We start from the raw sequence: 24,502 nt of genomic DNA on the forward strand, positions 1-24,502 counted from the left end.
GAATTGTTGCAACCAAGGCTGGATAAAGCACAGGGACAAATAGCCAAATGAATGGAAACACATGAACTATGAACCAAAGGCTGAGGGGCCCCCAACTGGATCAGGCCCTCTGAATAGGTGGGACAGTTGATTGGCTTGATCTGTTTGGGAGGCATCTAGGCAGTGGTACCAGGTCCTGGGCTCGTTGCATGAGTTAGCTGTTTGAAACCTGGGACTTATGCAGGGACGCTTGGCTCAATCTGGGAGGAGGGGACTGCACCTGCCTGGACTGAGTCTACCATGTCGATCTCAGTCCTCGGGGGAGGCTTTGCCCTGGAGGAGGTGGGAATTGGGGGTGGGCTGGGGGGCAGGGGAGGGGGGCAGGAAGGGGGAGAACAAGGGAATCTGTGGCTGTTATGTAGAACTGAATGGTATTGTAAAATAAAATTAAATTAAAAAAAAAGTCATTTCACTGATTTTTTGTGAGTCTTCTTTGGTTAAGTGTCATTGTACCAGAACATCATATAGTTAGGACAGATTGTAGGTCGAGTGTTTAGTGGCTGGGTTGGTGTCTCATACCCAACTGACTAGAAGCCTTGTCTGGTTGCAGAAGATGGATAGTTCAGGTTCTGTGATCTCCATTACGCGGAGTACTTTCTAGGGTCACCCTCAGAATGAATAGAGTAACACCCATCTAAAAAGAGAAGCTGTTATCCTCATCCTTTAAGAATATTGCTTTCCATGAAGTTTTATAAATTTCTCTGTTATTAGAATTTTAATAGTCACATTTTACAGTCTCAGCTTTGTTGATTTTGAAGGGCATAGATATTTGTATTTTATCCTCAGACACTTCACAAACATTGATCCAAATAAGATTCAAATAATATAAGTATTACAAGGAATGGATTCTGCTTTAGTTGTGATATCTGGGTATTGTTTCTTTTTAGTGATGTTAATGAACACAGTACAATCTACTTTAAATGCACCATATGGTAGTCATGATCTTAATACTATAAAATCTTAATTTAGGTTATATAAAATAACATTTTGAACAGTGCGAGCTATTAGAGAAATTTAAGTTAAAAATAAAACCTTAGTTCAATAAAGCATTGTGTACATTCCTCTGTCAAGCATGTTATCTTATTTTATTTGAATGACTGTATAATTGAGTCACAAGAATGTGCTTCATTTTATAGAAAAGAAAATTATGGTTGAGACATGATATATTTCTGTGAACTATTTTAGAATAGGGAGAGTGTATAAGTCTTTTTCTGCGTTCTCTCCAACCCCAGCACTGAGACATCACTACAGTTGTCTAAATTCCAGCCACTGCTCAAGTGGGCAGCAGAGCTGGTCTTGCTGGATGTAGTTTTCAAACATACAGAAAGCAAGTGGTCTAGCTCTATTCCATTGCTGTGGTAACACACTCTGACCCCTGAAGAGGGGAGTGTCTATTTGGCTTCCGATTCCACTTCCATGTTATTAATCAAAATTGAGGACACATATGGCAAGAACTCAAGCTCAAACTAGAGAAGAACATGGCTTGCTGACTTTCACTCTGTCTTGATCACCTAGCTTTCTTACACAACCCAGGACTAATTCTCCAGGGATGATGCCACCCCACCCACAGTGTGCTACAACCTCCTCAATCAATGGTTCATCAACTCAGTCCCTAACAGTCATAGCCGCAAACTAACTTGATCTTAATAATTAGGTAAGACTCACTCAGACTGTGTCAAGTTGACAGCTGAAGCTAACCAGGATAGCAAGAATTATGGAGACATGAAAACTTCTACTAAGATTTCGAGAAAAACCATGTTGTTCAGGGAATATGTAGTAGGTTTCATACTGGCAGCCCAGAGTAGGCTATTGTCATAGTTTGAATGTAATTTGGCCCCATAATCTCTTAGGGAATGGCACTATTAGGAGGTAAGGCTATTTTTGGAGTGAGGTAGGGCCTTGTTGGAGGAAGTGTGCCACTATGAAGGCAGGCTTTGAAGTTTCCGATGCTGAGGATAATGCCAAGTGTCTCAGTCAATGTCTAGTTGCCTGCATTATATAGGACTCTAAGCTACTTCTCTAGAAGCATGTCTGCCTGCATGTGGCCTTTCTCCCATCATGATGATAATGGAATGAACCTTGAAACTGTGAGTTCCCTCATATAAATGTTTTCCCAATAAGAGTTGCTGTGATGATGGTGTCTTTTCACAGCAATAGTAACCCTAACTAAGAGAGAAGTTGGTACCAGGAGTGGGGCATTGCTGTGACGGATCTGACAATGTTTTTGTTTGAAGGAATATGGGCCTTGGGACTGTGAATTAAAAAAGCAATTGAAAGCTTTTAGTGCTGCTTAATGGGCCATACTAGAATGAGCATGGAAGTCCTTGGTGTCGAATGTGATTTGATGAAATGGGTGGGGGGGGGCGGCGCTTACTCAAGAGTTTTCAGAAGTGAGGAATTTTAGTATGTTGCCTAGAGATCATTCTTGTGATGTTTTGGTGAAGAAAGCAGCTGCTTTTTGCCCTAGTTTGAAAAGTTCGCCTGAAGTTAAAGTGAAGAGTTTTGAATTTATTCCGTTGGCAAAGGAAATCTCAAAACAGCCTGGTTTAGGCTTTGTCGTGTGGCTGTTAGTGGTACCTCTAATGAAGATTTATAATGGAAAGTAGCAAGATGAGCAGGGTAAATTACAAAATATACCATTTAAGGAGAAAAGGAGCACCAAGAGTGGAAGGGATCTAAGTCCTCTGGTCAAGGAGAAAAACAGATTAAGAAAAGGAATTAAGGGAGTGGTGACCTCAGGGCAAGATCCCACCCAGGGTAAGTTTCCAACTTGGGAACAGGAACTAAAGAAAAACTTAGAGCCAGAAGGTGTGGGGCACACCTTTATTCCCAGCACTGGAAACACAGAGGCTGGATGATTTCTGAGTTTTAGGCCAGTCTGGTCTAGAGAGCCAGTTTCAGGAGAGCCAAGTTTAGGCAGTGAAGGACAGAAAGCTGGGAAAGATTTCAACTGAATAAGTGTCTCATGTTCCAACTCCAGTAAGCAGCAGCTCTTGGCAGATTTGACCATGTGGTTTTGGCTTTAGAGTTAAGGATAGAAGAAATGGCGTGTGTCAGGATGTCCCTGAATGGGGGCCCAGTAGAGGCCATTGTGTGAAGCTGGGAAGTTGAAGCCTGGATTGCCTTGGAGACCCCAATGTTAGAGATGCCAGTGTCATGGGATACCTGCAGAGGAGAGCTGCTGATGGGGAATGGAACCAGCTCAAGAGAGAGAGAAATGTGTTGCACTCAACAAAGCTGGACAGAGTTGGACATCTGAAGAGCTTTTTAACATCAGACATTGAAATGCAGCCTTTGGAGTTTGTCTGGCTGATTTTCAATCTTGCTTTGATTCAGTTTTCCTCACTATGTTCCCTTCAATACATTTGGGAATGTTGATGTATATCCTGTGCCATTATATGTTGGAAGTATGTGATCTCATTTTATTTTGATTTTATTTTATTTATTTATTTATTTATTTATTTGAGACAGGGTTTCTCTGTGTAGCTTTGCGCCTTTCCTGGAACTCGCTTTGGAGACCAGGCTGGCCTCGAACTCACAGAGATCCGCCTGGCTCTGCCTCCCGGGTGCTGGGATTAAAGGCGTGGGCCACCACCGCCGCCCGGCTTATTTTGATTTTATAAGGGATTACATTTAAGAGACTTATGAATTTCAGGAAAGTCCTTGAACTTTGTACTTTAAAACATTATTGAGACTGTGATAGACAATGGAGACTTTTGAAGTTGGACTATATTCATTTTGCATTATGATATTTTTACAAGTTTATGGGTGCAAGGGAGTGGAATGTGGTAGTTTGAATGTAACTGACCCCCATAGTTTCATAGGGAGTGACTATTAGAAGGTATGGTTTAGAGTGGACATGACCTTTTTTGAGCAAATGTGTCACTGAGAGTATAGGCTTTGATGTTTCCTATGCTCAGGATACTACTGAGTGTCTTAGTCAACTTCCCACTGCCTGCAAGATATAGGATTCTCAGCTACTGCTCCAGCACCATGTCTGCCTGCATGCTGCCATGCTCCCTGCCATGATGATAATGGAGTGAACTTCTGAAAGTGTAAGTGAGCTCCTTCAATTAAATGTTGTCCTTCTAAGAGTTGCTATGGTCATGTTGTCTCTTTACAGCAATGGAAACCTTAACTAAGGCAGGTATGCATGAGGGTGAGGTCTAAAGCGCCATGGACATGCTAGGATGCTGGAGATGCCAGGAATGTGGGATGTATGTAAGAACTCTTGCATTTAAAAAATGGAATGAACCTGAGAGAGTCCAGATAGACTGAAGGAGTTAAGGCTGAAAAGGGTCTGCCTATGTCCTTTGGAGTTCATTTCTTGTAATCATATTCCCCACTTTCTTGTCCTGGAGCTGCAAACTTTGGTATTTTTCTCACGTATTTGGTCTCGCTCTTTTTAAGATTTTTGTGTACCATTACCTACACTGTCCTTTTAGAATGCTGGCCTTTAAGAAATGCCCTGTACAGTAGATCGCTAGAGCCACCCCTTTGAGGGATTATCCTCAATTTTTAGTTTCAGAAGTGCTCAGCTTATAGGTCAACCAGAACCAGAACATCTGCCGCCTCATAGTCCAGCCACCTTCCACTGATTTCCTACACCATGCCTTCTTCATTCACATGGACTTAAACTCTCTAAAGTGATGTGCCAAAACCATGCTTTGTTTGTCAAATGGTGTTTGTCACACGACTTAAAGAACTAATACAGTATCATGGAACAGACAACATTTCATCATAAATTTCCTTTTCTACTCCTGTCTTTTTCACCAATGAAAGAATAAATTCTACTGAGCAAATATTGTTCAAAATGAATTCCCATCAGGGCTTGGTTCTGAGCTTAAAGTATCTTAAAAACAAATATTGACATATCACATATATTTTTTCACATATAAGACTGTTTTTGAAACAGAAAATTCCTGCATTTATATTTATCTCAGACTATATATAATGATGTAGAAAAGTGTTCCAAATGCAGCGCTTTAACTAAAGCAGTGCTTCATTCTTGATGGACAGGGAAGGAGCTTGGCCCTGTCTCAACTTGGCATATCATGCTTTGTTGACTCCCATGGGAGGCCTTACCCTTTCTGAGGAGTGGGTTGGGGAATAGAAATGAGGTTGGGGAGGGAATAGGATGAGAGAGGAAGGGGTGTGTGGGAACTGTGATTGGTATGTAAAATAAACAAAAAATTTAATGAAAAAAAAAGGAAAAAACAAGGTAACAAGAGAGGGACCAATATTTGCTGATTGCCTTGCATGGGGCACTCATTCAGTCAACAGAAAAGGCTTCAGTAGGTTTTATTTTACCCTGAATCACTGGAATAGCAGTAAGAAAGATATTGCAAAAGCAGTCAGGATAGCTACTATACATAAGAGGAAGAAGTGCCAGAAAGGGTGTGAGAAATTGTAACCTTTGTGCATTGCTGATAGGGACAGAGAGTGATGCAGGCAGGAACTGGCGGGGCATACAGTATAGTGCCTCCTCACAAAGCTAAATGGGGAATTACCATATGATTTTTTCATACACATTTATATTTACTTCACATCTATATTTATTCCCCAAAGAATTTTATGTCAGGCCTCAGATACTCATGTACCTCTGAGAAAACACACCTCCTCATTACTTATTGTAATTGAAAGCCACCAAGAAGAAATCAATTCATGGGTAAATGAATAAACAATGGATAAACTAAGAAAACTAAAGCAGTGCTCATTTACATAAAGAAGGTATGGATGAACCATTAATGACCATCATCAAATACTGTATAGCTGCATTAGTAACTAGAAGAGCTAAAGGGAAATGTAGCAATCAAATGGACTCAAACAACTTTGAATGGATAATTAAATTATTTTTATTTAATTATTATTAATTATTCAATAACTTTGTACATTCAAAAATGATATCTTCTAAAAATATATTACAAAGCACATAAACATATATACATATAAATATATATACATATATACATATATACACATATACAAGAACTATTTACATCAAGGGAAGGAAGGTAAATATAAAATAAACACTGAAGATAGTATAACATATTAACATAATATAACATAATCTAATAAAACAAGATAAACATATGGAAATAAAAACTGAAGATAATATAATAGTGTAATATACTACAATATAATGAAACAAAATAAACAGGTGAAAATAACACTGAAGATTATGTAATATAATACTATAATATTCTAAAACATAAAATAAAAATGTGCTTTTTCTTGAAGCAATTATTGGAGAAGGGTCAGATTGTTTTCCTGAGTTGTTTTATTGTAGATGGTCAGAGAAGTTGTCAGGCAATTGTCGTAGACTTGTCCAAGTTCTAGGATGAGAATAATTCAATTTAAATGCACAGTGCTCTCTTCTGTTTTATAAACTATATGGTGAAAAGAGCTAGTTAGAGCACTCATAAAATGCATTTCTAGAACATGTGTGCCAATGGAGACGTTTTTGTAAAATTCACCTTTCATCCATCATGAATATTCCCTTTAATACTTCACTTTCATGACAGACCTATATGCACCATGACATTTGTAAACCTTAATGCTAACACCTAACCTTAAATCTACTCTAACTATATAACAGGAAGCCTAATCATAAAATTCAACCTAGCCTTAAACTCTAAATTGGATCCTAACTCAGTATGTAATAACAGTGAGGAAAACATGGAAGATGGTTAGGAATACCTTTTCTTCTTATGAATGAAACCTTTGTGTTAGAAATTGATTTATGTTCTTATTACATATTCAACAGTATGCTATTCCTTTTCTAAAGAATTTATTCTCTCTCCCACCACCAGACACACTGCTCCATTTTCCTCCTTTATGCCCAGTATTTGAAACTATTCATATTCTTTAGCTCCCAGCTTTCTCTCTTCAGCTTTGTTTCCTAGTATTCTTGAACCTTTGAAATGTGACCAAAACATACATACACATACATTCTAGATATCTATCAATCGGTTATCTATCTATCTATCTATCTATCTATCTATCTATCTATCTATCTATCTATCTATCTAATCTATCTAAATAACTATGTGTGTGTGTGTGTGTGTGTGTGTGTGTGTGTGTGTGTGTGTGTGTGTGTGTGTGTGACTGATGACAATCTTGATTTAGCCAGTTGTTGACTCATGAGACAATCATTCCATTGACAGTTAACTCTTTCTATCCCCTGTGCTGCACTGAAATACTTATCTTCCTGAGCTGGAAAACTGGGTATGTATTTTAGATAAACATTCCTTCTAATACTAATACATTTTAAAACAAAATATAACTCTTACCATCACTTTTTTATGTTTTCTCTTCTATTTCTTGTGGTGGCGAGAAGAGCTTCGTTTTTTGGTGAAACATGCACAAAAACATGCTCTTATAGTATCAATCTGAAAGAGATTATGTAAAATAAGGAATTTTTAAACTGAAAATTAAAACAATGTCACGAAAGATTTGAACCATCCATTCAACTAAAAAAGGCAACTATGGCTGATTGCATATTTTACATATATTCACAATTTTAGAATAAGTTACAATAGTATGGGAATTAAGTACTAGGACTCCTTCAAAAAGGGAGGGACTCTGAGTTCTAGGCTTAGGCTACCTCTGATATTCCAGAAACTCCAGAACCAGATGAAAGATTCTGACTTCCCTTTAGGGCCACATATGATACCCATGAACTTTGTCTTGGGGCCTGACTTGCATGATATCCTACAACAACATAAAGCCCAGGGATTTTTCTCCAGGATCCCAGGCAGTATGACTTCCTACACAAGTGAGGAGCCCTGCCTTCTGGAGGTTAGGCCTACTGATGAACTAGGCAAACTCCATGACCAGTTGAGAGGCTCCCACTGCTTTGATTCAACCTATGTATTTTGCTTGGGACCATTCCCACAGGTGGCTAGGTTTCACCTGCCAGGCACCACATGTACTGACACAGGAACCCCGCTCTAGGCTTAGACAGAGGCTGACTCACAGATGAAGGATAGGACTAGGGCTGTGGCCCTCAATATCAGTGGCACAGAGGAAAAACTGCATATCAACCCTACCAAAATTTAGTCTCTCCTGGTGGTTTTAAATGCCTCCATTGAAACATAAGGTGTCTTGAAAAAAGGAAAGGAATATGAAAAATCCAACTAACAACCGAAAACATCTTCTGAAAAATTATTGATCACTTAATAGAGAGTTATAAAAGAGAACGATGTGGATGAAATTCAGGAGAAATAATTCAAGAGAATGATTTTAACAATGTCCAAGCAATTCTGAGATAATAAAAATCTGGGCTGAAACTAATAAAATAGAAATGACAATGTTTCCATAGAGCTCACTCTGGCAATATGAGTGAGGGTGAACTGGATCTGAGAACCTAAGAGAAGGAGAATTGGCCTTCTTTGTTCTGGTCTGTATTGGGTGAGCTAGCCTAGGCAGTGTTGGAGAACACATGTGGGTAGTGATAATAATGAAAAGCTAGCAAGCTGGCCAACCCAGCTAAAACCCAGGCCCAGAACCGGGATTTTGAGTTGGTTCCCACCAAATCCACCAAATCTATGTACTGTTGGAGAATGTGAAGGGGACAAACCTACAGATTCAAAACAGCAGGACCTCCAAGACACAGGACAACAGGATGTCCAAGAGGAGCACCAGGGAGAGACCATTATTGGTGGTGAATCAGAAACCAGAGGATTTGAAGCAGACCAATTACTCATGGTAATTAACACTTGCAAGTTAAGGTGAACAGATTAAGAGGTAAATTGTGTATCTTAGCAGGCCACACTACTGCTTCTATACAAGGTTCTTTTTTTTTTTTGTTTTTCAACTTCCAATGAAATTCAGAAATCACAAACATATTTAAAAATCTCCAGTGCATGTAATTCTAAAATCTAAAAGAAATGGATGCATTTCTAGATTCATTGTATGTAATGAAATTAAGTCAAGAGGAAGGAGATGATTATATATATATATATTGAGATTGAAGAAGTAACAAAATATTTTTCAACTAAAAACAGACCAGGACAAGATGGATTATTTGCAGAATTTTACAGAATACCAAAGAAAAATGAATATCATTGCTACTCAGATCATTTCATGAAATAGAAAAATAAAGGATTTCTCCTAAATCCTTTTTATGATGCCAGTAATAACTTGATACCCAAACTAAAGAAAGACTCACATGAAGAGAATTAAAACCACAGACTGATTTTCATGATGAGAACAGATACAAAACTTCTAAATGTGAGATTGACAAGCTGGGGTTTGAGAGATGACCCAGCATTGACAAGCACTGCCTATTCTTCCAGAGGACCCGCTTTCAATTCCCAGCATCCATATCATATCTCACAGCTATCAGTAACTCCAGTTCCAGGGAATTGGATGCTCTTTTCTGGCCTATGAATATACCAAGCACATATGGCATGGACAAGAATAATGTAGACAAATAACCATATATATAAAATTAAAAATGGCAATGGCAAAGAGAATTTAAGACCATAACAAAAAGATTATCCATGATGGCCCTTTTGGTTTCATCCAAGAATGCAGGGTAAGACAAATGTATGTAAATCAATAAATACAACATATCAAATAAATAGAATGAAGAAATTCACATGATTATCCCAATATATGCATAAACCACCACTAAAACAATTGAATATTTGGAACTTAATGATAAAAGTCAAGGAGAGGCTAGGTATGGGTAGAGAACATATCACAATTATACAAGTGAAAAACAACAAGCCTACAATCTACATCTTCTAAAATGGAGAGAAAATATTAATCTAACCATTATGATGGGAAAAAAGGCAATCATTGTTCACTGTCTCTATACTTTTTCAATAAAGAACTGAAGTTCTAGATAGACCCAATAAGGTAAGAAGGATATTAAAGCATTCAAAGTGTAAGAGAACTCAGAATGCCCCGACTTAAAGATGGTAGGATTTTATCAGCTGTAAAAGGGGTTGAGGCTCCACAAAAAGTCTTACAGCTGATAAACACTATAACAAATTAGCATTTCACAAATTTAACACCTAAATCAATGATGGCAAACTGAATAAAAAAATCAACAAAAGAATCCCACTCATGTGTCCTAGGATATAGAATCAATCTTGATAGCCATCAGCAGATGAATGGATAAGGAAAATGTGGTATATACACACAATGGAATATTACTCAATAAAGAAAAAAATGAAATAGTAAAAATTGCAAGTAAATTAATAGAACTAGAAGAGTTTTACTCAATGAGGCCAGCTAGGATTAGAAAAGCAAATGTGATATTCTGTCCTCGTGTGTAGATATTAGACTTTTGTGTGTTCAAATAGGATTACATAAGGAAGCCTAGAAATTAGACATGGTCTATTGTAGATGGACCCATTGAAAGGGAGATAGTAAAATATATGTAAAATTAAATCAGAGAAGGAGAATACTGGATGTTGACAGTTTCAATCATGGAAGGACTGGAGGATAAAGGACAAAAGCATGAGTGCCGAATAAAAATGAAGGTCTATGAAAAAAGCATTATAGGAACTATGATGTTGCAAATTAAGGAAAATACATTTTGAACAGAGGTAGAACACAGGTGACAAGAAATAACACTGGATCAATAAGTACTCTGGGCTAAGGTTTAAGTGGCAATGAAGGCGGAAGAATAAGTCAGAGCAGGGACTAAGGTGTAACTGAACCTAAACTAAGGCCGTATGAAGGCTTGTAGAAGTGACTCGTTTGTAAAATAGTTTAAAAGACATACTAAAAAGAGTTTGTTCAGAGGTACCTGGAATGTGTTGACTTCCCTCATAAGACATGAGATTTATATTGAAACTCCAAAACAAAGGACAAGATACCTCCTTATGAGTTATTGGTCAATTAGGCCTCCATGTCACCCCAAATAACACAGTCTATTTCTACACATTCTGCTTGTTTGTCATAACTAAATGGTAAGACTCTCTTGTTGAAGATACCACACAGTCTGGTTATGTAGGGCATTTAGAATCCAATCTCTAGTAGACAAGGAATTTCTGCCTTTCATCACAATAAAAGTTGTAGTTCCAGCCACTGGTCATGAAATACATGAAGAGTCTATCCAGTCTTGGACCATTCCTATGACAACAGTGACCAGCCAGGTAAGCTGTCCACAATGATTGTGTGGTAGTTATGTAAATAACCAACCTTGTTAGGAATGGATGGGAGAGCTGCTCCAAGCAATGGATTAAATGTCTGATGCTGTAAACCTTGTCAAAAGCTTATGTCTGGAATAGTCATAAGCTAGTGCAACTAGTGCTATTATTATTTGTGTTTATACCCATAGGTTTGTTCTGCCCTCATTGTTGGTCATATGATTCTTTTTTTTTCAGGGAGTAATGGTTAATATAGAGACTCATAACTAGTTAACATGATAAGGATAAGCCAGGGTGAAGGTTCATCTGCAGATGGGTCATTTGCATTGACCTCCCACTACTGAAAGCTCAAGAAACAATGAGGAAGAATGGTCTGAAAACAATGTAAGAGTTTGAATCTGGAGAGAAGTACACTGAAATGTTCTTTTGGGGACAAGGAATAACGGGTGCACAGATCAACTCAGAACAGCTGTGTCTTACACTAGACTTGCACAAGCTCAAGCAAATCAAGATGCCAGCATGAGTGAGGAAGCATCTCTCAAGGCCCCAGGACTAGATGAGGAGCAATTGGCCATGGCTGGTTGTGAAAGGAGGATCCTAATTTATCTGTGGGCTGTGGCTTAGGACAGATTGCCTCATGTCCCAGAAGGTGTCTTCACACACATTCACAGATGGTCAGCCCCACTTGGACTCACTGGGCTATTGATAATAATTTAAGAGCCAGGCAGTGGTGGCATATACCTTTAATCCCAGCACTCGGGAGGCAGAGGCAGGAGGATCTCTGTGAGTTCAAGGCAATCCTGGTCTACAGCGTGAGTTCCAGGAAAGGCACAAAGATACACAGAGAAACACTGTCTCAGAAAACAAAACAAAAACAAAAAAATAATTTTAAGAGACATTAAGCAAAGAATAAATAGAAGAAGAAGAAGAAGGAGGAGGAGGAGGAGGAGGAGGAGGAGGAGGAGGAGGAGGAGAAGGAGATGGAGAAGAAGGAGAAGAAGGACAAGAAGGAGAAGAAGGAGAAGAAGAAGTAGAAGTAGTAGAAGAAGAAGAAGAAGAAGAAGGAGGAGGAGGAGGAGGAGGAGGAGGAGGAGGAGGAGGAGGAGGAGGAGGAGAAGAAGAAGAAGAAGAAGAAGAAGAAGAAGAAGAAGAAGAAGAAGAAGAAGAAGAAGAAGAAGAAGAAGAAGAAGGATGAGTTCCACCAGCACAAGGTGGAGGAAGTCAGTGGTGAATGCAGTTTTCAAAGAATAAATAATAAGAATATTTAAAAAACATTTACATTTTATGTATTAATTCTAGAAGACATACTAAATTTAACCTTATTTGGCCTATGGAACATTACTGTGGAAATAGCATAAATGTGCAATGTAAACTGAAGTATTTACTTACAAATGACTGCTTAGTTTTTCTAGCACTGGGCTGCCTCTGCTCTTCTTCTGAGGCATGCGCTTGGTCTTCCATGACAGATGCTGTTAAGAAGTGCACACATCTCACTAAGCAAAGTACAATGAACATTGAGGGGAAAACCTGTCCATTGCTATAATGAAGACACACTAGGGATGGGAAAATATTTATTTTCATTTTCCCAAGCAATAGTTTGACTTAAGTATAAACTGCAGTGGAAATATTTAACTTATCTTCTCTGCTTAATAAAGGATCTCTCTCAAAAACAGGTGTTTGGGTGTCTTTTTTCTCTAAACAGAGGTTTGGGAAGCAGCCCCCACTGTATGGGAGTTCCCTTCACTTACATATTCAGATTGATCTCATATATTTCTGAAGATAAAGCAAAAGAAAATGGACACCTGAGAGGTGGGAGCAAGGACTCTGTCTTTGACAAACAAAATCTTATCTGTTGCTCAGATTTGATAATGTGTGTATTATTACCGTTCTACTAATCCTTTGGCTTCCTATATATGTAGTTGTCTGTCTATAACAGACAGTGTTCTGTTCTATACACAATCATTCTATAGAACAAGTATATTTTAAAATGTACTACTTACTTTTCTCCTGATGCATTATTACATTTTTTTCTGCAACATTGTCCATATTGGATGAGTCAGGAGCTTCTGTGGAAGATTCCTGTGGTCCATTAGGGTCAGACACACTCTATCAAAAGGAGTATTGGTAATATATTTTAGAAAGGTCTTATTTGATTTCTAAGAACATACTTGAATTCCTAATTTCATGACAAGTGTACTTGAAATTCTATGTAGTATATATTTAAGACAAAGTCATTTTAATAGCAAATCTATTATTCACAGTAAAGTTTAAATCTATCCTTCATTTTTCATGGCACTTCACTATGTAAGAGGTACAAAGGAAAAAGGAAACACATTCAGAGGATATGACCTGATGCACAAAATTAACAAAAATAAAAGCAACTACTTTTATATAAGAACTGTTAATGCTATTTATATTCCCAAAATAATTTGGAGGATATTTATAAAATAAAGAAGTGCCTACCCTATTACCAGGAAAATTTCTTTAAACAGTGTGGTACTTTGAATGCAATTGGGCCCCATAAGCTTATAGGAAGTGTCACTATCAGAAGGTTTGGCCTTGTTGGCAGAGGTGTGACCTTGTTGGGGGAAGTTTGTCTGTCTGGGGGCCATTAGAGGTCTCCTGTGCTCAAGTTACACCCAGACTAAACACAGGTTCTTGTGGTGGTAATCTAATTATACTGAAATGTGATTTTGATTGTATGTTAATAAATAAAGTTCCCCGGGGGTCAGAGCTATTAGAGCCATAGCAAGAGTGTGGCGGTGCTGGCACACGCCTTTAATCCCAGAAAGCCATCCTTTAATCCCAGGGAGTAGTGGTAGAAAGCAAAAAGATATATAAGGTGTGAGGACCAGAAACTAGAAGCATTTGGCTGGTTAAGCTTTCAGGCTTTGGAGCAACACAGTTCAGCTGAGAGCTATTGGGATGAGGACACAGAAGCTTCCAGTCTGAGGAAACAGGACCAGCTGAGGAACTGGTGAGGTGAGATAGCTGTGGCTTGTTCTGTCTCTTTAAATAGACTAACAGACAGGAAATAGAGCCCTGATTCGGGAAGCTGGGACACCGCAGGCGGAAGGGTGAGATTTCAGCTCTGAGCTCTGACCTCTCGGCTTTCTCTTTTGCATTGTTTCTGTGTTTCTTATTTAATAAGACGGTTGGTTACATCTATAGGTTCTTTTACTGCTTGCTGATCAAGATGTAGAGCTCTCAGCTCCTTATCCAGGACCATGTCTGCCTGCATGCTGCCATGTCCTGCTATGATGATAGTGGACAAAGCCTGTGAAACAGGAATCCATCCCAATGAAATGTTTCCCCAATAAAAGTAGCTATGGTCATGGATTCTCTTCCCAGCAATAGAAACCATAACTAATACAAACAGTATTGTTTTCTATTCTCCTATTTGTCTCCTTTAATTTTGTTCTCTTGCTTTATTGCTCCAGCTAATAGATTGAGCACAACATTGAAAAGGATTCAAGATGATAGACAAATTTGTCTCTTATGACCTCATGGGACTCATGTTTTCATCCATTGGGGATGATGTTGGCTCTGAGTTTCTCATTACATAATTTTTATTGCATTGAGGTATGCTCCTTCTTGTCTTACACTCTCTGGATTGTTATCATGATGGTATATTGGATTTTGGCAAGTGCCTTATCTACATGTATTGAGAAGATTAGGTGACTTTTTGTCTAAGTCTTTTTCTGTGCTTTGTTAAATCTGTTGACTTGTGTATTTCAAACCATCTCTGCTTCTCTGAGATAAAAACAACTTGGTCATTGAACATTTGAACAATTGAACATTTAGAACTTAGTGATAAAATTCAAGGAGAGTCTAGTTATTTGTAGAGAATATGCCACAATTATACAAGTGATAAATAACAAGCCTACAATCTACATCTTCTAAAATGGAGAAAAAATGTTAATCTAACCATTATGATGGGAAAAAAGGCAATCATTGTTCACTGTCTCTATACTTTTTCAATAAAGAACTGAAGTTCTAGATAGACCCAATAAGGTAAGAAGGATATTAAAGCATTCAAAGTGTAAGAGAACTCAGAATGCCCCTACTTAAAGATGGTAGGATTTTATCAGCTGTAAAAGGGTTGAGGATCCACAAAAACTGATCCATGATATTCACATTGAGTCTTATCTTTACCCAGGTGTGCAAATACATTAAAAATAGAGCAATTACAATTTTCAGAAATTTACTTACTATACATCAATGGAAATATTTAGCAATGTCATGGGATTCTAAGAATACTAAATGCTTTCAATTTATTATTCAATAATTAATTTTTTGCTTGAATAATGTGGTTTAAAATGTAGCATGTGAGCCTATGGCAAAGTCATTGAAGCAAATAATAGGAAATGAGAAATTTAAATTTAAATTTTACGTACAAATTCTTGATTTTCTGCACTCTTAACAAAACTTCTCTTATTTTCCACCTTAGATTCTGTTATTTCTTCTGAAGAAATTATATCTTTTACATAAAAAATATGAACAACAATTAGGCAAAATAATACTCTATAAAAATGGAAATTATGTAAAGTTAGTGTTTTACATTTTATATGTTATTTCAATTAACCACATGGTATAGGTATATATTTACATCCTCAAGAAAACTGTAATTGTAGACAAATCAACACTTGGACATATACTACTTATTGGCCAGTTTTGAGTCATACATGCTTTATATGATTTGTCAGGAAACTCATAAATATATGCTTACATCCACATCTGCAGAAACTGTGGGAAAATAACACTTTCACCCTGTAAACTATCCTTGCCTTGCAAGAGTAACTTTAAATAACTCACTGTTAACTTCCCCCAAATGATACTTGGTTTACCACACATTTTTCTGTGAACAGGATAACATGCTTTTGCTCTGCACTGACAAATTGATTTTTTTTTTGTTGTTGTTGTTGTTGTTTTTTGAGACAGGGATTCTCTGTATAGCTTTGGAGCCTTTCCTGGAACTCACTCTGTAGACCAGGCTTATGTCGAACTCACAGAGATCCACCTGCCTCTGCCTCCCAAGTGCTGGAATTAAAGGCACTACCGCCTGACAAATTGCTCCTTTTTGACTCACTTTATCACATGGAGTCATTCTGTACATCTTTTTTCCCCAGGAAAAATGGGTATTGCTGTGGCTACCCTAGCTTAAGATAATGCTTAAACTCTTCTTTGCGACTTCAACTCGAACCCACTTTTTTACAGTTATATCTTTTTCTCCTTGACATGTAGGACCTATATTAAAGGTTATTCTAAGCTCCAAAGATCTCTTTGCTTTTGTTTCCTTTTTTCTTTTAATTACTTTGTGTGATTCTGATAGGTTTTGACTTTAAGTTTTGAAAGTAAGTAAGTCATTACAGACATGGTTTCTTTACTGATACAATGCCTGTTGTGACACAGAGAGATGAGTTTCAGACAACAGAGTACAGAAAAATAAAAAGGTGTAAAAGCATACAACATGTGCAGATAAGTAATGAGATTTTCAGTGACTGAACTGTCATATGTGAGTGTATCCTAATTTATTGAAATAGATTATAGATACGATTTTAAAATGCCATTCCTTTTCCTTGTAAATAAATTACAATGCTCTGCAGATGGAGGAAGGCAGTGCACTATGATTTATAAGCAACACAAAAATTGATTTTCTTTTCTGAAAATGTGGTATATTGCTGTTTGTCCAGCCCAGAACAGAATCTCTGAGCTCAACATGTCTCTGCCCTGACCTTTCAGAGACCTTTACTCTAGGTGTGCATTTTGAGACCTAGGTGTCCAGAAATGATGTTCAAACATTGGGGAAGTCACATTAGTCTCATGGTTGACTTACAGAAGTCAATAATAAACAAGGAGTTTGCACACTGGAAAGGTTAAGGTGAGTGAACCTGAGTATTAAACATTGAAGCTGTGCTTACATTTACTAATAATTCATATTGTCCTTGTGAATGTTTTGAAGCATGCCTGCCACTAGTGAGATGGAATTGCTTATGTCAAACCCTGTCATCACCATCATCAAGATATAATGGGCATCAGGAAATCTGTGTGCATTTGAAATGTAATAAAATAAACTGAGCAGAAGAATGTGACATTCAAAATTTACCTGGTTGAGATTGGTGTGGTAGAGACTCAAGTTTGGAGATTGGATGTGAATAATCCCTCAGCTGAATGGATTTTCAAATGAGATATTTAATTAATGTTTTGGAATTCAATAAACATTAATCATTTAATATAAACATTAAAAGTCATTTACCTCTGGGTGAGGACATTTTTCAGCCCACACTAAAAAAGAAAGGATAAATTTATCAATCTCCTACACAATGGGAACTGCAAAAGTAATTTTATGTAGGCTTTGGATGGCAGTGAGTTCTTATTCCCTTCTTCCTAAATAAACACCTATTAGTTTACTGGTTAGGGCAACAGCTGACAGAAATAACTGAAATGTTCTAAAAGCAATCTTAGAGTCAATGTAATCCTCATCAAAACTACAACATGACTAGTCAGAGAAATTGAAAAAAATAACCACACCACCATGAAAAAGCCTTTTAGCTCCACATAGAAATAAACACAAACGAACAAAGAAAAAACCCTGGAGAGAGGTAAAACAAACCCCAATACAAAAAGAGTTGGAGAAACCACCACCCCAGATTTCATGATTTTTACAGGTCTAGAGTACTAAAAACATCATGGTTTTTAGCATCACAGTACACGTGTTGATCAATGAAATCAAATTGAACACCAAACATAAGTCCACACACCTATGGACACTTTACTTTTGATAAAGAAACTAGAAATACACACTGGAAAAAAAAAACAACTTCAATACATGGTGCTCACCAAACTTTATGGCTTCAAGAAGAATGCACAGAGAACTATATTTCTAACCCTGAATAAAACTCAACTTCAAGTGGATCAAGGATCTCAAAATGAGACCAGAGACCCTGAATAAGATAGAAGACAAAGTGTGTAATAGGCTTGACCTTACTGGTACAGGAAAAAAACTTTCTGAATAGGACACCTGTAGCACAGGCACTAAGATCCACATTTAATAAATGGGACCACATGAAGCTAAAAGCTTCTTTATAGCAAGATATGTATATCAGTGTTGGGCTTTTAAATAATCACTCCACCATATGATAGTGTTATTGAAATAAATTATAGATATGAATTGTAAATATATTTCCTATTTCTTGTTACTAAGTTACAGTAGTGTACTACAGATGAAGGTAAGATATACATTATAAGTTCTAGAACAAAACAAAACTTGATTTTCTTTTCTGAAGATGTGGTATATTGCTGACTGTCCAGTCCAGAACAGAATCTCTGAGGTAACATATGTTTTTGCTTTGTCCTTTCTGGTAGCTTTGAGTATGACAGGTGTTCATTCTGAGACCCAGGTATCAAGAAATCATAGTCAAACATTGGACAAATCTCATTAGTCTCACGATTGACTTCTATAAGTAACTAATAAACAGAGAGTTTGCACACTGGAAAGGATAAGGCCTTAGATCATAAGTATTAAACATTAAAGCTGAGCTTATTTTGCAAATGTTTTATATTTCCAATGTAATATATTTTCCAGCATGTATGCCACTATCAGATGGCACTGCGTATGTCAAATTCTATCATCACCATCATCAAGATATAATTGGCATCGGGAAGACTGTGTGCTTTTGAAATTTATTGAAATACCTTGATCAGGAGAATGTGACTTACGAAATTTACCTGCTTGAGATTGCTGTGTTTCAGACTTGGGTTTGGAAATTCGATGAGAATAATCCCTCTGCTGAATGGATTTTGAAATGAGATATTTAATCAATATTTTGGACTTCAATCAAGATGTAATTATTCAATATTAATATTAAAAAACATTTACCTCTGGGTGCGGACATTTTTCAGCCCAAACTGAAAGAGAAAGAATGTAGAGTCATTCTCATGCACAATGAGATCACAAAACTACCTTTATGTAGGCTTCAGATGGCAGTGAGATTTCATTCCCTTCTTTCATAATAAACTCCTATTATTTTACTGCTTAGGACAAAAACTGACACAAATATACTGAAACTTAGCAAAGCAACTTAAAGATTCAGTGCAAGAGCCATCAAAATTCCAATATAATTTGTCAGAAAAATTGAAAAAAAAACAAACAAAACAAAAAACCAACCACAACAGCATCAAAACACCTTTCAGGTTCATGTGGAAATTCAAAAATAAAAATAAAAAGAATAAAAATAAAACAAACAAAAGAATGGACAGACTCCACCAGCTCAGATTGGACCAAGAGGTGAGTCACTGTTCTCCTAGGCACAGTTACAGGCCAGCAGGCAATACTCCTGCAGGCAGGTCTGATTACCACCACCCCATCAGATCCTTTAATCGCAAGTCCTACTACTCTGGCCCTCTAAATCTACCCACTGCACCAAGACTGCAGCTGCCCCGTGAGACACAGACTCTGCTAGGTCCAATTGAACCAAGAGGTGAGTCACCATTCTTCAAGCAGGTCACCCCAGCCTCCAGGCCTTAGGCCCAGGGGCACAACCCATGCTCCCATTCCCTCTCCATTGCAGCCCCAATTGCAGGCCAGTTGGAGAGTTTCCTGCAGGCAGACCTGACAACCTTCACTTCACATATGACCCTGTTATCTACAAGTCCCACTTGCTCCCCCAAATCCACCCATCCCCCAAGACCATAGCTGTTCCCTGAGACACAGACCTATCTGGCTCCCCCTGGACCAAGAGGTGACTCACCATATTCCCAGCTGGTCACCCTGCTTCAGAGGCACAACCCAAGCCCCCTTCCCCCACCCATTGCAGCCCCAGCTGCCAGCCAGCAGGCAGGACTCCTGTGGTGAGGTAACCCAGGCTCAGAAAGACAAACATGATATTTAATCACTCATCAGTGGATACCAGATGTAAAGAGAAAAATAATCAGACTACAACCCACAGCTCCAAAGAAGCTAGGAAACAAGGAGCCTAAGAGGGACACATGGATTGCCATGGGAAGGAGAAACAGAGGAGATCTCCATGAGTAGTGGGGATGGGGGGCAATAAAGGGCATGGGATGGAGGATGAGAATATGAGGAGATAATAGGATGGTTGAGCTGGGGGAGGGACAGAGTGGGAGAGCAATGAAAAAGATATCTTGTTAGAGGGAGACGTTAGGAGGTAAGGGAGAAACCTGTTGCTAGGGAAATTTCCAGGAATCCACAAGGATGACCCCAGATTAGAAGACTGGCAATAGTGGAGAGGGTGCCTGAACTGGCCTACCCTGGTATTCAGATTGGTGAATTCCCTAACTGTCATCATAGAGCCTTCATCCAGTAATTGATGGAAGCAGATGCAGAGATCCACAACAAAGCTCCAGGCTGAGCTTGGGGAGTCCAGTTGAAGAGAGGGAAGAGTATTATATGAGCAAGGGGGCAGGGTCAAGATTATGATAGGGAAATCTACAGAGACAACTAATCCATGTTTGTAGGAACTCAGGAACTTTAGACCAACAGCTGTGGAACCAGCATGGGACTGGACTAGGCCCTCTGCATATGGGAGACAGTTGTGTAGCTTGGTCTGTTTGAAGGCCCCCCAGTAGTGGGATCAGGATCTATACCTGGTGCATGTGCTGGCAATCTGGAGCCCATTACCTATAGTGGGATGCCTTGCTCAGCCTTGCTGCAGTGTGGAGGTGCTTGATCCTGCCTAACTGAATGTACCAGGATTTACTGACTCCCCATAGGAGACCTAACACTTTTGGAGGAGAGGTTGGGGGTATGCTGGAGGGGAGTGGGAAGAGGGATGAGGGGGATTTGTGGTTGGTATGTAAAATAAATTTTTAAATAAAAAAAGAACAAAATAATGACTTAACATTGAATAGAGATAAAAGGATACTTAATATGAAAAGAGGATGGAGAAATCACTATCTTAGAGTTCATGTTTTATTACAGAGTTAGACTAATAAAAACAGCATGATTCTAGCATCACAATAGACATGTTATCAATGAAATCAAATTGAACACCAAATGGAGGTCCACACACATGATTTTTCATATAGAAACCAGTAATACACACTGGGTAAAAAACATCTTCCAACATGATAGTGAACTAATCTTGATTGCTGCGTGGAGAAAACTGCACATAGATCTGTATTTACTACCCTAAGTAAAAACTTAATTCCAAATGAATCAAGGATCTCTAAATAAGACCAGAGACACTGAATGTAACAGTAGAGAAAGTGTGTGATAGGCTTGAACTCATTGGTACAGGAAAAGACTTTTTGAATAGGACACCTGTAGCACAGGCACTAAGACCCACACTTAATAAATGGGACCACATGAAGCTGAAAGTTTCCTATGGCAAGATATCTATGTAAGTTTTGGGATTGTCAATGACTGCTCCACTATATGATAGTGTATGCTGTGCTATTGAAATAGATTGTAGGTAAGAATTCTAAATGCATTTCCTATTCCTTGTAATTAAATTACAGTGCACTATGAGTGAAGTGAAGCAGTGCACTATGAATTATAGAGCAACGCAAAAATTGATTTTCTTTTCTGAAGATATTGTACATTGCTGTTTGTCCAGTCCAGATCAGAATCTCTGAGCTCAAATAAGTTTCTACCTTGTCCTTACAGATAGCTATGTGTGTAGGTGCGCATTCTGAGATCCATCAAGAAATTATGGTCACACATTGGGGAAGTATCATTAGTCTCATGATTGACTTCTATAAGTCACTAATAAACAGAGATTGCACACTGGAAATGATAAGGCAGTCGAACATGAGTATTAGACATTGAAGCTGAGCTGACATTTCTAAATGTTTTATATTGTCAATGTAATAATTTTGAAGCATGTATGCCACTAGTGAGTTGGCATTGCTTATGACAAAACCTTCCAACATTATAGTCGAGATATAATTGGCATCGGGAAGACTGTGTGCATTTGAAATGTATTAGAATAAATTGATCAGAAGAAAGTGACTTAACAAAATTTACCTGTTTGAGATTGCTGTGTTTCAGGCATGGGTCTGGAGGCTAGATGACAATAATCCCTCAGCTATTTTGAAAAGAGATATTTAATCAATATTTTGGATTTCAACAATATATAATTATTCAATATAAATATTAAAAGTCACTTACCTCTGGATGTGGACATTTTTCAGCCCAAACTGAAAGAAAAAGAAAGTACAGTCAATCTTATGCACAATGAGAATTCCAAACCTACCTTTATGAAGGCTTCAGAGGGCAATGAGTTCTATTCCCTTCTTTCAAAATAAACATCTATTATTTTACTGGTTAGGAAAGCAGCTGACAAGAAATATACTGAAATATATCAAAAGAAATCTATAGATTCAATTTAATTCCATCAAAATTCAGAGAAATTTAAAAAACAACCACAATAGCATCAAAAAGCCTTTCATGTTCATATGGAAATACAAAAAAGTCTTAGATATATTTAAGAAGATTCTCAATACTAAAATAGGCTGGAGAAATCACTATTTCAGATGGTATGTTTTGTTACAGAGCTAGAGTAATAAAAATATCATGGTTCTATCATCAAAATAGACATGTTGATCAATGAAATCAAATTAATGTCAAAACACCTATGAATACCTGATTTTTCACAAAGAAAGTAGAAATACACGCTGGATAAAAATAGCCTCCATACATGGAGATTACCAAACTTCATGGATACATGAAGAAGAATACACATAGGAGTATTTATTACCCTGAACAAAACTTAACTCCAAATGGATCATGAATCTCTAAATAAGACTAGATACCCTGAATATGACAGAAGAAAAATTTTAACAGGCTTGAACTCACTGGCATAGGAAACAGAACACCTGTAGCACAGCACTAAGACCCAAATTTAGTAAATGGGACCACGTGAAACTGAAAGCTTCTTTATGGCAAAGGACACCATCATCAGGCTACATAATAGGGAAAGAACTTAATCATTTAAACCTCTAATGTACAGTTAGTATCTAAAATAAATAAAGAAGAAAAAATTGGACTCCCAGGAAACAAATAACCCAATGATAATGGTGTTTGGGAATACAAAGACAATTTTTTAAAGATAAAACACAAACTACTGACAAACTTTTAAAGAAATGTTCATCATTTTTATTTATCAGAAGAATGCAAACCAAAAGTACTTTGAGATTTCATTTTACTCTTGTCTAAAGGGCGAAGTTCAATTAAACAAATGACAACTCATGCTTGTGAGGATATGACGAAAATGGAACTTGCTCATTACTGATGAGAATGTAAACTTTTACAGCCATTATGGAAATGACTCTGGCATTTTCTCAGGAAGCTGGCTACTAATCCTTCTCTAAATTCACCTATACACCTATCTGGCATATACCCAAAGGACTCTATATCCTACTACATAAATATCTGCTCATACATGCTCATTATTGACTATTTACAGTAGCCAGATTTAGGAACAGTCTAGATGTCCTTTAATTGACAAATATATAATGAAAATGTGGTGAACTTACACGATGGGGTGTTTTGCTTCTATCAAAAAAGGAAATTTACATATAAATGTATGAAGCTAGAAAAAATCACCACAAATGAGGAGACCCAGATCCAAAAGTCAAATACTGTATAATTTTCCTTATATGTGAGTGTTAGCATTTAAGTCTTCAACATGTGTGCTAAAATCCATATAACCACAGAGACTCTGCATCAAGTAAGGGATTGCTTGTGAGGATCATTCAAGTAAAGGGAAATAGAATATATAATTTTAGAGAGACAGTGGGGGGAAGGGCGATGCAAGTGAGAGGTTAGGGTAGTAATATGGGGATGAACAATTTACTAACATCCACGTGAAAAACCGTATGGAAACATACTACTGTAGAAGATTTCTAAATACATAAGCATATAAAATAAATACAAATGGAGTCTCCAAATAAGAGAGGAGATAAACCCCCAATTAGACATCTTTTGCTAAACATGAAACCTTTAGTTATACCTTGTTGAGTCAATGGACAAATGGGGCACCTTAGGTATCTCAGGTAGAAGAAAACTCAGAGATCTTTCTGGGACTATCTCAATTTTACACATCGCTCATGCTTATTAACATATGGGACTTATTACCACTTTTGTTGTCTTTTATTTAAGTGTAAATTTATTCGGTGATTTCTTTCGGTAGAATAACATACCAGCATTTGTGTTACATAAAGTCTTTTCATGATGACTCTTACCTTCAATTATTTCATTTTCTGCTGGACCATTTCCTATGCTGGATGACTGGGCAGCTTTCTGCAGTGGATTAGGATAAAACACACTCTGTCACATGATATTAGTAGTGTAATTCCAAAAGGTCTTATTTTCTATTTCTGAACATATCATG

At 37.6% G+C, this 24,502-nt stretch overlaps 1 protein-coding gene across 6 annotated transcripts in view; it reads right to left on the reverse strand.

Annotated features, from left to right (window-relative positions):
- Positions 1–5,870: 5,870 nt before the first annotated feature.
- The window catches only part of LOC143273830 (uncharacterized), a 229,583-nt gene continuing 210,951 nt past the window's right edge, over positions 5,871–24,502 (reverse strand). For 3 of the 6 annotated variants that reach the window (XM_076574007.1, XM_076574010.1, XM_076574005.1), the window contains 12 exons: positions 24,354–24,411; positions 22,279–22,307; positions 22,135–22,195; positions 19,027–19,055; positions 18,876–18,936; positions 17,404–17,432; positions 17,254–17,314; positions 15,545–15,627; positions 13,148–13,253; positions 12,537–12,616; positions 7,332–7,430; positions 5,871–6,374 (listed from right to left, as the gene is read on the reverse strand). In XM_076574007.1, the coding sequence (XP_076430122.1) occupies positions 7,356–7,430; positions 12,537–12,616; positions 13,148–13,253; positions 15,545–15,627; positions 17,254–17,314; positions 17,404–17,432; positions 18,876–18,936; positions 19,027–19,055; positions 22,135–22,195; positions 22,279–22,307; positions 24,354–24,411 (672 nt within the window). In that variant the 3' untranslated portion in view covers positions 5,871–6,374; positions 7,332–7,355. The remainder of the gene's footprint in view (positions 6,375–7,331; positions 7,431–12,536; positions 12,617–13,147; positions 13,254–15,544; positions 15,628–17,253; positions 17,315–17,403; positions 17,433–18,875; positions 18,937–19,026; positions 19,056–22,134; positions 22,196–22,278; positions 22,308–24,353; positions 24,412–24,502) is intronic. The other 3 variants (XM_076574006.1, XM_076574009.1, XM_076574008.1) reach the window with 3 other exon arrangements.

Source organism: Peromyscus maniculatus, chromosome 6 (genome assembly GCF_049852395.1).
Source record: "Peromyscus maniculatus bairdii isolate BWxNUB_F1_BW_parent chromosome 6, HU_Pman_BW_mat_3.1, whole genome shotgun sequence".
In the NCBI taxonomy this organism is placed as follows: Eukaryota; Metazoa; Chordata; class Mammalia; order Rodentia; family Cricetidae; genus Peromyscus; species Peromyscus maniculatus.